This window comes from Schistocerca cancellata, chromosome 3 (genome assembly GCF_023864275.1).
Source record: "Schistocerca cancellata isolate TAMUIC-IGC-003103 chromosome 3, iqSchCanc2.1, whole genome shotgun sequence".
In the NCBI taxonomy this organism is placed as follows: Eukaryota; Metazoa; Arthropoda; class Insecta; order Orthoptera; family Acrididae; genus Schistocerca; species Schistocerca cancellata.
In genome coordinates, this window is record NC_064628.1 from 704,174,607 (window position 1) to 704,188,751 (window position 14,145).

At 40.4% G+C, this 14,145-nt stretch overlaps 1 protein-coding gene across 1 annotated transcript in view; it reads left to right on the top strand.

Annotated features, from left to right (window-relative positions):
• The first annotated feature begins 4,882 nt into the window (after positions 1–4,882).
• LOC126175700 (uncharacterized) overlaps positions 4,883–14,145 on the top strand; it is a 53,068-nt gene continuing 43,805 nt past the window's right edge. Inside the window, exons 1-4 of the mRNA XM_049922635.1 lie at positions 4,883–5,164; positions 6,349–6,506; positions 7,506–7,671; positions 7,750–7,862. Coding sequence (XP_049778592.1) covers positions 6,358–6,506; positions 7,506–7,671; positions 7,750–7,862 — 428 coding nt within the window. The 5' untranslated portion in view covers positions 4,883–5,164; positions 6,349–6,357. The remainder of the gene's footprint in view (positions 5,165–6,348; positions 6,507–7,505; positions 7,672–7,749; positions 7,863–14,145) is intronic.

Below are 14,145 nucleotides of genomic sequence, written 5' to 3' on the forward strand. Positions count from 1 at the left end.
GGTCAGACCTTTCCTATTCATTACAGGACATTTTATGGCATACTAAGCTTCCAGTCACATTACAGTGCAGTAATGTCATACCTTGTTATTAATGGACATTGGTTTCTTCTTGTTGACAGTTTTATTTAGTTGATATGTTGTTTCCATTTTCCTGATTTGTGATGCAAAGGCTTCTTTCTCAGAGGTGTTTGACTCTATTCACTCTCCTAGGTATTTAAATTTCTCATCTATTGGTTTTGAACTGTAGATTAAAACTGAAGAAACTGCAAAAAGGTGGGAATTTAAGGAGATGGGATCTGGATAAACTGAAAGAATCAGAGGTTGTACAGAGTTTCAGGGTGAGCATAAGGGAACAATTGACAGGAATGGGGGAAAGAAATACAGTAGAAAAAGAATGGGTAGCTCTGAGGGATGAAGTAGTGAAGGCAGCAGACGATCAAGTAGGTAGAAAGGTGAGGGCTAGTAGAAATCCTTGGGTAATGGAAGAAATATTGAATTTAATTAATGAATTTAATTAATTAATGAATTTAATTAATGAAAGGAGAAAATATAAAAATGCAGTAAATGAAGCAGGCAAAAAGGAATACAAACATCTCAAAAATGAGATCGACAGGAAGTGCAAAATGGCTAAGCTAGAGGACAAATGTAAGGATGTAGAGGCTTATCTCACTAGGGGTAAGATAGATACTGCACACAGGAAAATTAAAGATACCTTTCAAGAAAAGAGAACCACATGTATCAATATCAAGAGCTCAGATGGAAACCCAGTTCTAAGCAAAGAAGGGAAAGCAGAAAGGTGGAAAAAGTATATAGAGGGTCTATACAAGGGCGATGTACTTGAGGTCAATATTATGGAAATGGAAGATGATGTAAATGAAGATGAAATGGGAGATATGATACTGCATGAAGAGTTTGACAGAACACAGAAAGACCTGAGTCGAAACAAGGCCCCGGGAGTAGACAACTTTCCATTAGAACTACTGAAGGCCCTGGGAGAGCCAGTCCTGACAAAACTCTACCATCTGGTGAGCAAAATGTATGAGACAGGCGAAATACCCTCAGATTTCAAGAAGAATATAATAATTCCAATCCCAAAGAAAGCAGGTGTTGACAGACGTGAAAATTACCGAACTATCAGTTTAATAAGTCACAGCTGCAAAATACTTACGCGAATTCTTTACAGATGAATGGAAAAACTGGTAGAAGCCAACATCGGGGAAGATCAGTTTGGATTCCGTAGAAATGTTGGAACACGTGAGGCAATACTGATCTTACGACTCATCTTAGAAGAAAGATTAAGGAAACGCAAACCTACGTTTCTAGCATTTGTAGACTTAGAGAAAGCTTTTGTCAACACTGACTGGAAAACTCTCTTTCAAATTCTTAAGGTGGCAGAGGTAAAATACAGGGAGCAAAAGGCTATTTACAATTTGTACAGAAACCAGAGGGCAGTTGTAAGGATTGAGGGGCACAAAATGGAAGTTGGGAAGGGAGTGAGACAGGGTTGTAGCCTCTCCCTGATGTTATTCAATCTGTATATTGAGCAAGAAGTAAAGGAAACAAAAGAAATATTCAGGGTAGGTATTAAAATCCATGGAGAAGAAATAAAAACTTTGAGGTTTGCCGATGACATTGTAATTCTGACAGAGACAGCTAAGGACTTGGAAGAGCAGTTGAATGGAATGGACAGTGTCTTGAAATGAGGATATAAGATGAACATCAACAAAAGCAAAATGAGGATAATGGAAAGTGGTCGAATTAAGTTGGGTGATGCTGAGGGAATTAGATTAGGAAATGAGACACTTAAAGTAGTAAAGGAGTTTTGCTATTTGGGGAGCAAAATAACTGATGATGGTCAAAGTAAAGAGGATTTAAAATGTAGACTGGCAATGGTAAGGAAAGCGTTTCTGAAGAAGAGGAATTTGTTAACATCGAGTATAGATTTAAGTGTCAGGAAGTCGTTTCTGAAAGTATTTGTATTTAGTGTAGCCATGTATGAAGTGAAACATGGACAATAAATAGTTTGGACAAGAAGAGAACAGAAGCTTTCGAAATGTGGTGCTACAGAAGAATGCTGAAGATTATATGGGTAGGTCACATAACTAATGAGGAGGTATTGAATAGAATTGGGGAGAAGAGGAGTTTGTGGCACAACTTGACAAGAAGAAGGGACCGGTTGGTAGGACATGTTCTGAGGCGTCAAGGGTTCACAAATTTAGCATTGGAGGGCAGCATGGAGGGTAAAAATCGTAGAGAGAGACAAAGAGATGAATACACTAAGCAGATTCAGGAGGTTGTAGGTTGCAGTAAGTACTGGGAGATGAAGAAGCTCGAACAGGATAGAGTAGCATGGAGAACTGCATCAAACCAGTCTCAGGGCTGAAGACCACAATACACATCTGTTTGATTTCCTACCCTTTTGCCTCTAGTGCTCTGGGAGCAGATCTGATAATGTTTAAAAATTTGGTATTCTCAAAGAAGGTCTGGCATCCTGCCTTTGCTGCTCACGCCTTGAATTTATTTATTTGTACTGCAGATATGTCTAATGAACCAGAAAAAGTCATAAGTTCATCGGCTACAGCTAGACAATTATCTGAAAAATTCATATTTCTATAGCTAAGCCCGACCCCATTTCTTACACCTTTGTTTCTCATTCCCTTCCACCATTTGCTGATAGCTTTCTTGAATGCAAAGTGGATGAGATAATGTTCTTGCCTGACTCTCATCCTGATTATAAAAGCATCTGTAATTTCACCCATAAATTTGACTTTGGATCTGATGTCTGTAAGAGGCTGTTGGATAGCAGACCTTTCTTTGAGAATATTCGTTCAGTCACATAAATCATAAGCCTTTTTTAAATCAAGAGATGTCGCTATGACTTCGTTACTTATGCGTTTCAGGTAAGGGAGAACTTGTTTAAGATTTATGATTTGTTCATTACACAAACATCCTTTCCTGACCCCTCCTTGGCAATCACCCAATTGCGAGTCCATTTATTTATCTATCCTAGTCTGAAGCACTCTGGAAAGGCTATTGTACGTAATTAAGAGAAGAAAGATGACATAGTAATTGTTTACATTCAGTCTGTCAACCTTCTTGTGAAGTGGGTGGATCAATGCGGAGAACTGCTGACATGGATGTTCTTGTTTCCCAGATGTGGATTATCTCGGTTCATCAGCCCCCTTTTCTTCTGCATTCTTTCACAGCAATTTTCAAATCTTCCCCTGGTGCCCTATTTTTCTTTTGTGAAAGAATGAGTTGTCCAAGATCTCTTGTGGGAAGTAGTGAACCAGGATGGAACGGTGTGCTGTTTCTGAACTTGAAACTGGATTTTGGGCCCTCAAAATTAAGCAAGAATTTGAAATAATTTACCAGGATATGACAGTTGCTCTTACTGTACACAACTTAGGGACCCTTAAGTGCAGACATGGGAGACTGCACTAGCAGAGAGTTTATTTGAAAGTGTTACAGAAGTCTCAGATGAGTCTGTCTTGAAGTCTCCCTAAATGTGAACGAAGAGGTTCTTGCCAAAAGCACATTTTACCCTGTTTTTGTAGTGTTTTTCTTGGGTCCACGAGTTTTGTACAGTTATCTTAAGTTCCATTTCTGCCACTTAAGCTGATTTTGCCTCAAAACATCTATAACACCACATCTGAAATGTTTTGTTTCTCTTCTTTCTCTGTTTTACCACAGTCCATCATTCACTCTCAGAAACTACTTCCTAGAAGCTCAATTGAAATGCTGAGCATATCAAGAAGCATGTAACAAAGGTGTGCCATTTTTCCCTCCAGTCATTTATATATTTAAAAAAAATGTTTTTTTTCCACCATCAACTTTTTCTTATTCCCTTCCGCTCCCCAGAATCACTATCCCATCCCCTCTATTGAAGTTACGCAAATCTGAGCCTCCTTTCCCCAATTTTCTGATAAATAATAATTCCGATTCAGTGACTAGGTTTTTATGCACTAATAAAAGTAGCAGTAATCACGAGCCTTCAGTTTCCAATCAAGCTGGATTTCTTTTCTTGATATGATTTAGTGCATATGTCATACACAAAAAGTTAAGTAGGAAAATGGGTAACCACTACGTTTGTTTGATCGCTTTACTGTGAACAATGGAGTGTAAAGTCGTAAGACATTATGGCAGGAATCATGTAAAACGGAAGATGCCGACTAAGTTAACTGGGGCAATCTCGTAGAGAACTGGTCCGAGTGTTTTTGGTTATATAAATCTCACGTCTGAGTATCAATTACAGTGTGAAGCACAACTTTACAGTGTGAAACACAACTTACATAGGCCTAAGTACTGTAATAGCAGGTTGATCGGATACAAAAAATGTAATACGAATAAAATATGAGACTAACTCCAAGTACACATACGAATGAGATATTAGGTCCACCTACATGCAGGCGTTTATAGAGATCTGTTGAAACATCAAATGTAGTCTGTACGGAAATATGTATGAAAAGCAGGGAGTTATAAAATGTATTCGTTGTCTTTACTTTGATCCCAACGACTCCAAAACTACACTTTTCCCAATGGTACCGAGTCCCGGTGTAATTTTTTTAAATCCCGTCATTTACATTCTCTCTCTCCTACCCTGAATCCTTTTGCACTGTTTTTTTTTTATTATTTAACGATCCTTTGCAATTTTCTTTTCCAATACGTATTTTACTCCTGGGAAATGATCAAATATTATATCTCCTATCGTCCCTTCTCTAATCATCACCAGCATATTGCAAACCAACAATGTAAGCAAGCTTCACTAATATTCAAGAAGGCCATGGACACGTAAACGACAAAATAGACCTTATTGTAGTAGAACCACCGTTATACGAATTCCTCCGCGAAGTCATAAGTAGTTCCGGAGTTGGAGCAACGATTGGAATGGCAGCTAATATGTTGTTGTAGTTGACGTTTTTAAATTAGATACGAACTTTGTATTATCCTAGAAAATTAAATGGAGATTCGGTAGTATACAGTGGTGTACGTCAGCTGTAGGCGTGTATTGAGTGAATCCTTGTCTGCCATGATTGGTTCGAAGCGTCTATCGGGAAGAAGTGTACAGATTTTCGCATAATGTGCAACAGACACACCTTATGTAGTAGTTTAGTGGGGAGCTGACTGACAAACATAGTTCTGCAATATTTCTTTTTGTAATTAGGTAAGGAAATGTGTTTGAAGTACATGTTTGTCATGTGCTTGGACCCAAATTGATGCCGAACCATGCAGCTAGCCATTGAACTTTTTAACGGTTTTCATATGAACTTCGCAATGTTTCTTTCCTCTGTCTGCAGTAAATCTAAAAATTCTGTGTTTTGGAAGTGACAACACAGTATGTGACGATATTACACTTTTGTATTTGTGGCGCATATGTGTGGAATACGTAGCATCATTCCATCGCGTATCTTTTGTGTCCATGGGGGAGTGTCGTTTGTAACAAATAGCTTCATGCGTGTCATTGAGTTTGTTTTTATAAATGTTATGCAGATACGATATAGGAAGTATCAGCTGTACACAGTATCATTACTCGTGGTGCTTGGACAACTAGAAATACTGCTGCGCCGTGTGCAGTCCTGTTAAGGCCACTCATTTTGAAATGTTCGAGAACTAGTTTGACAAATCCTAGAGTCTGCGAAAAAGAGAGATGCTCATGTGTATTACGCATCCATAATCCAAATTTTTGAAACTTCAGTTGTATAATTATAATTGTGTTTGTGATTGCCCTAATCGGCAAGGACGGTTTTGTTTTCATATATAGAAAGTTAACTACAACGCATAAAGTAACGCGCATAGAATTAATTGTGCATTACGTGTCAAGAATATTTTTCGTTTCAATATTTCACATTCGGTATTTGGTTACAAATGACACCAGTTCTATGCACGCGACTCAGAACTTTTTGTACCCTACGTCTGACTCAGTTGCCGAACGCTCTTGTCATATTTTTTTAATCTGTCACATTTCTGTCATCAAGAATGACCCCATGTTCTGGCGGTGTGTAAGTGCAAGTAATCGAATTGTATTCAGTTAGGCTAAGTGAAGTGTTCGTACACCAACCTCTTCTTTTACAGCTAGTACGTAAAAAAGTTTAACTTTGTGTCATGGTTACCACTGTATCTTTTCTCGACCTTGTAACTTTAAATAGGTGTCTTGGGGGAAATATTTTTTCAGTTTCATTTTCTGTTTTCGTCATATTCATTTCCCTCGTTTTATTTGTAGTTATTTTAATTTCTGTGCAAACGTAGCAAGCACAATGCTTCTCAGATGCAGCAAATAATGTTGTAATGAAGTTAATAGATGCCTTCACTGTGGTGCTGTGGAATCACCGGGACTGTTGTTTGCTTCAGTGAATCAGGATGGTTGTGGATCAGGTGCCTCGACATCTGTTTCACAAGATGCAGCCAACAGGAATGTCACCAAAAGAGCTGTCGGAGAATGACGATTTGGCGACGTCATTAGTTCTTGATCCTCATTTGGGTTTTGTTACTCACAAGATGAACATCAGGTACAGTAACTAACATGATATCTCCTCACCACTATTATTTAATGTGGAAAGCAATAGTTTTCAGTAAGGATCTCTTCAAAATAGTTAGGTTCCTACAAGTTTTGAATGTAAACACTAGGTATAACAGCTGTAATTTACTTCACACCTTGCTTAATGTAATCTGCATTTGCAAATTATTGCTTGCTATTCTACAAATGTAGGCCATATTCACTGTGAATTTGACACATTTCCCCAGGTTGTACCAGTGTAATCCTAACACTGGTTTCATCATGCTCAGCCACTGTTTATGGTGTAGTCTGTATTACTTGTTAATCACTGACAACTTTGGCACTGTGAAAAAGTTCTTTTCACTGAAAAAGGCAATGAGATTTGGGTATAGGATATGTCAGTTGGTGGGAATACTGTAATCACATGGCAGTTTCACAGTGTAATGTGTTATTGATCTGTGCAAGAGGACTGTTGCATAGTTATCTTTAGAAATATCGTAAATTAATTGTTTGACCTAGAAACTTGTGATCATTATTTAGCCACTGCTGAAATTAAACTCTTGTTTACATTCTTTTTGTGGAAGTATTTGAATAATTAGTATTTTAATCATAAAACTTTACTTATCATCTTGATATGTAAAAGAACTGGGAAACAAAGAAGGCTGTTAGTAGAAAGGCAAAGGTTTAACTCATTAGCAACTGTGCAGCCTTAAATTTTTACTGTTACTTTAGTTCAGTTAAAACCCATGTTGTGGCCTGTGTTGTTGTTGTTGGTACTACTAAAATTATTCATTGCCTTCGGAATGTGAAAAGATAAGGCATAGAAAGATGACAAAAGCTTATACTGAAAGGCTAGTTGCAATTTGTACAGTTTTGTCTTTCTTGCTTTTTACTTCAGTTCTCAGATGTAATTAACAATTCTTTTTACAAACTAAGCTATGATGGAAGGTACTGTAGATGCAGAAAACATGACCACATAAATAATACATGCATGTATTGCATTGGTTTTCAGGTACAGACCTTTAAAAGCAAACAAAGAAGAATTGAAAGGAATTATAGAAGAGTTCATAGTGACACAAAATTATGAAAAGGCATATAATCGTTTAATATCTGGTGAATGGATGCCACGGATGACACATTTCAAGTCGAAGCAGCAGCAACTGCGCTTAGAGGAACATGTAATATTATTGTAACAGAGTTATTTATTTTTTGTAAACCAGTTTAATGAATTAGCTAACAGACATTTTAAATTGCAGATATATCGCTATTTACGAGTCTTCGACAAAGATTCTGGTTTCATTATTGAGCCTTGTTATCGATATTCTCTTGAAGGACAGAAAGGTGCAAAGATATCGGCCACAAAAAAATGGTAAGTTTTTGTTTACGTTTATATCTTACAGAGATCTTGTTATTCCGTACCCAAAATAAACAATGTGTACAAAATTGACCGAGTAAACGTAAGAGAGACGTTAGGAACCTCTGACATTGAATTATGTTGCAGCTATAGGGTATCTCCTATGCCCATCTATGGAAAGTATTCCACTATGACTTTCAGATAGAATTGTTTGCACTCCTAAACTTTTATTACAGTTGGGGAAACAAATTTCCTTTAACATTAAAGAAAACATAGTCATGCTTCTAGTTAATTGAATACTTGACAGTCTTGACTGTAAACAGTTTTGTCTTGGCTGAAGCACAGTAAATAAAAATTAAATTTACTGTTGAAAGTAAAGGTTCCTAATGTTTTGTAAACAGTGTCAGTATCATTGTGTTATTAACAACCATCTGTAATTTTACTTATTTATTTTAAATATTCCAAGTTATGGGCACATAATGTAATGGGAGGTCGTAGTGAAATACCTATAACCCACAGTTAGGTGGAGGAGGAGGATATCAGTGTTTAACATCCCGTCAACAACGAGGTCATTAGAGACGGAGCGCAAGCTCGGGTGAGGGAAGGATGGGGAAGGAAATCGGCTGTGCCCTTTCAAAGGAACCATCCCGGCATTTGCCTGAAGCGATTTAGGGAAATCACGGAAAACCTAAATCAGGATGGCCGGAGACGGGATTGAACCGTCTTCAGGCTGCTGCCTCGGAGTGTAGCGGCAGTGGGGAGTCTGGTGCGTCGCAAGGTACACCCCAGGTGTTACATGCTTCACCCACTGTCCCTGCTGTCGAGACATCTTCGCGGGTACCGGGCGCGGTTGGGCCACCCTCTCCCCAAGGGGAGTGGCGGGTTCAGCGGCGTTCGCGGCGCACGAGGCGGAAGGTCAATGTGAAGGCTGGCCGTGTGGCATCGCCCGCTCTGCCTGTGAGGGGACATGTGGCTGCTCCTTCAGCAAGGTCCGAGCAGGCACACGGGGGGAGGGGTTTATTAGTTATTGGGAGCTCCAACGTTAGGCGGGTGATGGAGCCCCTTAGGGAAATAGCGAGAAGGTCGGGGAAGAAGGCCAGTGTTCACTCTGTCTGCTTGCCGGGGGGTCTCATCCGAGATGTGGAGGAGGCCCTACCAGCGGCGATAGAGAGCACTGGGTGCACCCGACTGCAAATTGTTGCTCATGTCGGCACCAATGACTCCTGCCGTCTGGGTTCAGAGGTCATCCTCAGTTCGTACAGGCGGTTGGCGGAATTGGTGAAGGCGGAAAGCCTCGCTCGCGGGGTGGAATCAGAGCTAACTATTTGTAGTATCGTTCCCAGAACCGATCGCGGTCCTCTGGTTTGGAGCCGAGTGGAAGGCTTAAACCAGAGGCTCAGACGATTCTGCGGAGATCTGGGGTGCAAATTTCTCGACCTCCGCTATCGGGTGGAGAAATGTAGGGTCCCCCTGAATAGGTCAGGCGTGCACTACACGCCGGAAGCGGCTACAAGGGTAGCGGAGTACGTGTGGAGTGCACATGGGGGTTTTTTAGGTTAGAGAATCCCCTCCCTAGGCCCGACAAGACGCCTCCTGAGACGCGGCAAGATAGGAGTAGGCAAAATGCAACAGGGAATAACAATATTAATGTGCTAATAGTAAACTGCAGGAGCGTCTATAGAAAGGTCCCAGAACTGCTCTCATTAATAAACGGTCACAACGCCCATATAGTACTAGGGACAGAAAGTTGGCTGAAACCAGACGTAAACAGTAACGAAATCCTAAACTCAGATTGGAATGTATACCGCAGAGACAGGCTGAACAGTGAAGGGGGAGGCGTGTTTATAGCGGTAAGAAGTGCAATAGTATCGAAGGAAATTGACGGAGATCCGAAATGTGAAATGATTTGGGTGAAGGTCGCGGTTAAAGCAGGCTCAGACATGGTAATTGGATGTCTCTATAGGCCCCCTGGCTCAGCAGCTGTTGTGGCTGAGCACCTGAAGGATAATTTGGAAAATATTTCGAGTAGATTTCCCCACCATGTTATAGTTCTGGGTGGAGATTTTAATTTGCCGGATATAGACTGGGAGACTCAGACGTTAATAACGGGTGGCAGGGACAAAGAATCCAGTGAAATTTTTTTAAGTGCTTTATCGGAAAACTACCTTGAGCAGTTAAACAGAGAACCGACTCGTGGCGATAACATATTAGACCTTCTGGTGACAAACAGACCCGAACTATTTGAAAAAGTTAACGCAGAACAGGGAATCAGTGATCATAAAGCGGTTACGGCATCGATGATTTCAGCCGTAAATAGGAATATTAAAAAGGGTAGGAAGATTTTTCTGTTTAGAAAAAGTGACAAAAAGCAGATTTCAGAGTACCTGTTGGCTCAACACAAAAGTTTTGTCTCAAGTACTGATAGTGTTGAGGATCAGTGGACAAAGTTCAAAACCATCGTACAATATGCGTTAGATGAGTATGTGCCAAGCAAGATCGTAAGAGATGGAAAAGAGCCACCGTGGTTCAACAACCGAGTTAGAAAACTGCTGCGGAAGCAAAGGGAACTCCACAGCAAACATAAACATAGCCAAAGCCTTGCAGACAAACAAAAATTACGCGAAGCGAAATGTAGTGTGAAGAGAGCTATGCGAGAGGCGTTCAATGAATTCGAAAGTAAAGTTCTATGTACTGACTTGGCAGAAAATCCTAAGAAATTTTGGTCTTATGTCAAAGCGGTAGGTGGATCAAAACAAAATGTCCAGACACTCTGTGACCAAAATGGTACTGAAACAGAGGATGACAGACTAAAGGCCGAGATACTAAATGTCTTTTTCCAAAGTTGTTTCACAGAGGAAGATTGCACTGTAGTTCCTTCTCTAGATTGTCGCACAGATGACAAAATGGTAGATATCGAAATAGACGACAGAGGGATAGAGAAGCAATTAAAATCGCTCAAAAGAGGAAAGGCCTCTGGACCTGATGGGATACCAGTTCAATTTTACACAGAGTACGCGAAGGAACTTGCCCCCCTTCTTGCAGCGGTGTACCGTAGGTCTCTAGAAGAGCGTAGCGTTCCAAAGGATTGGAAAAGGGCACAGGTCATCCCCGTTTTCAAGAAGGGACGTCGAACAGATGTGCAGAACTATAGACCTATATCTCTAACGTCGATCAGTTGTAGAATTTTGGAACACGTATTGTGTTCGAGTATAATGACTTTTCTGGAGACTAGAAATCTACTCTGTAGGAATCAGCATGGGTTTCGAAAAAGACGGTCATGTGAAACCCAGCTCGCGCTATTCGTCCACGAGACTCGGAGGGCCATAGACACGGGTTCACAGGTAGATGCCGTGTTTCTTGACTTCCGCAAGGCGTTCGATACAGTTCCCCACAGTCGTTTATTGAACAAAGTAAGAGCATATGGACTATCAGACCAATTGTGTGATTGGATTGAGGAGTTCCTAGATAACAGGACGCAGCATGTTATTCTCAATGGAGAGAAGTCTTCCGAAATAAGAGTAATTTCAGGTGTGCCGCAGGGGTGTGTCATAGGACCGTTGCTGTTCACAATATACATAAATGACCTGGTGGATGACATCGGAAGTTCACTGAGGCTTTTTGCAGATGATGCTGTGGTGTATCGAGAGGTTGTAACAATGGAAAATTGTACTGAAATGCAGGAGGATCTGCAGCGAATTGACGCATGGTGCAGGGAATGGCAACTGAATCTCAATGTAGACAAGTGTAATGTGCTGCGGATACACAGAAAGATAGATCCTTTATCATTTAGCTACAAAATAGCAGGTCAGCAACTGGAAGCAGTTAATACCATAAATTATCTGGGAGTACGCATTAGGAGTGATTTAAAATGGAATGATCAGAAGAATCCTAAGGAAATGCAATCCGAAAACAAAGGAAGTAGGTTACAGTACGCTTGTTCGCCCACTGCTTGAATACTGCTCAGCAGTGTGGGATCCGTACCAGATAGGGTTGATACAAGACATAGAGAAGATCCGACGGAGAGCAGCGCGCTTCGTTACAGGATCATTTAGTAATCGCGAAAGCGTTACGGAGATGATAGATAAACTCCAGTGGAAGACTCTGCAGGAGAGACGCTCAGTAGCTCGGTACGGGCTTTTGTCAAAGTTTCGAGAACATACCTTCACCGAAGAGTCAAGCAGTATATTGCTCCCTCCTACGTATATCTCGCGAAGAGACCATGAGGATAAAATCAGAGAGATTAGAGCCCACACAGAGGCATACCGACAATCCTTCTTTCCACGAACAATACGAGACTGGAATAGAAGGGAGAACCGATAGAGGTACTGAAGGTACCCTCCGCCACACACCGTCAGGTGGCTTGCGGAGTATGGATGTAGATCTAGATGTAGATGTAGATGTCCTCCCGAGTGCGAGTTCAGTGTGCTAAACACTGCGCCACCTCGCCTTAGGTAAATAGAAAAAAAACTGCATTTAAGAAAGTTTTTGAGGACTAGCTAACATCAGGTTAGACACTGTTTGCCACAGAAAACATACTTTATAGTATGTGATGTGACTGTTGTAGGTCAAGCAAGTAATACTCAGTCAGTTTAGTAAGTTGATAGACTGAATTTTTCAATGACGAACAAGTGGCACCACGTGTGTGCACGTATTTATGTTTCAAATACTAAGAGCTCCTCCCTGATGTTATGTCCTTCCTTCCATAATTTGCATGTTATAGATCTGTTTGGTTTTAATAATATGCCAACAAGTTCTTTTACCTTGACTATTGACGCTGTTGATTTTTCTCGTTCTAGACTTAATATGGTGTGATAAAAAAAAAAGTAACTGGATTTTTTTAATTTTATGAGCTTTATACATTCGATTTTCAGTTTTTTTTTTTTTTTTTAAATCTTCTTGGCACATATGTTCCTGTTGTATATTTGAGTTTTCAGCTGTTTTGAATATTTAGTGTATTGTTGACTGTTGAAAAGGTCATAAGTGTTTTTGAGTGCTCAGCTAATGTTTACTTGAAAAAACAATGCCTCAAAGAATTTGAATTAAATTTTGCTTGAAAAATGAAGTAAAGTGTAGCACTGCATTCAAAAAGTCCACAGTAGCTTTTGGTAGATTTACTATCAGTAAGACAAGTAGTATAAACATTTCAAGGGGGGGGGGGGGGGGGGGGAACCTTTGAGGTGACTGCCGTGGAAACCCAATAGCTCATCAATTATTGATGAAAATGTCCAAAGAAGTAATGAAAATGTATCCGGAAAATCACCAGATCATCATCAGAGAGGTTGCTGATGATGTCAGCATATCCTTTGGCTCATGCCAAGCAATTTTTTCGGATGTTTTGGGTGTGATATGTGTTGCAGCAAAGTTTGATCCAAAGTTGTTGAATTTAGGTAAAAAATGTTGCATAGTCATTGCTCAGGAATTGCTGAATGAAGTCAACAACAAGCCAGAACTTCTAAAGAAACATGTGATGAAATAAGATGAACGTTGAAACCAAGGCCCAGTTGCCGGCCGGAGTGGCCGAGTGGTTAAAGGCGCTACAGTCTGGAACCGCACGACCGCTACGGTCACAGGTTCGAATCCTGCCTCGGGCATGGATGTGTGTGATGTCCTTAGGTTAGTTAGGTTTAAGTAGTTCTGAGTTCTAGGGGACTTATGACCACAGCAGTTGAGTCCCATAGTGCTCAGAGCCATTTGAACCAAGGCCCAGTCGTCCCAATGAAAACTGCCTGAGGAGCCAAGACCGAAAAAAATTTGAATAGTTTAATCACATTTGATGGTTATTCTCGCCGTTTTCTTTGATTACAATGGGTTAGTGGAACATGAGTTCCTGCCCTATGGTTGTACTTCAATAAGGAACACTATCTAGAAGTTAGGAGCCATTTGTGCAAAACAATCTGAAGAAAACAATGAGAAGCGTGCCAAAACCACTCTTGGAAATTGCATAACGATAATGCTCTCCCTGACCCCTCAGTGCTTGTTCTTCACACCCCCCCTCTCTTTTTTATATAAAAACAAAACTCGTATGTTGCCTCAGGCACAGTATTAAGTGAACATGGCCACCTGTGATTTCTTTCTGTTGTTGAGGCTGAAGAAAACCCTGAAAGGATGTTGTTTTACCACCATTGATGAGATAAAAATACAATCGCTGAAGGGGCTAAAACCATAACGAGAGGTCAGTTCAAGAATTGCTTCTGAGATTGGAGAAAGTGCTGGCACAAGTGTATGATGCCTGAGGGGGGATTAGTTTGGAACAGAAAAATTGGTGTTGATGAACTATTAAAGATTCTTTAAGAAAAAC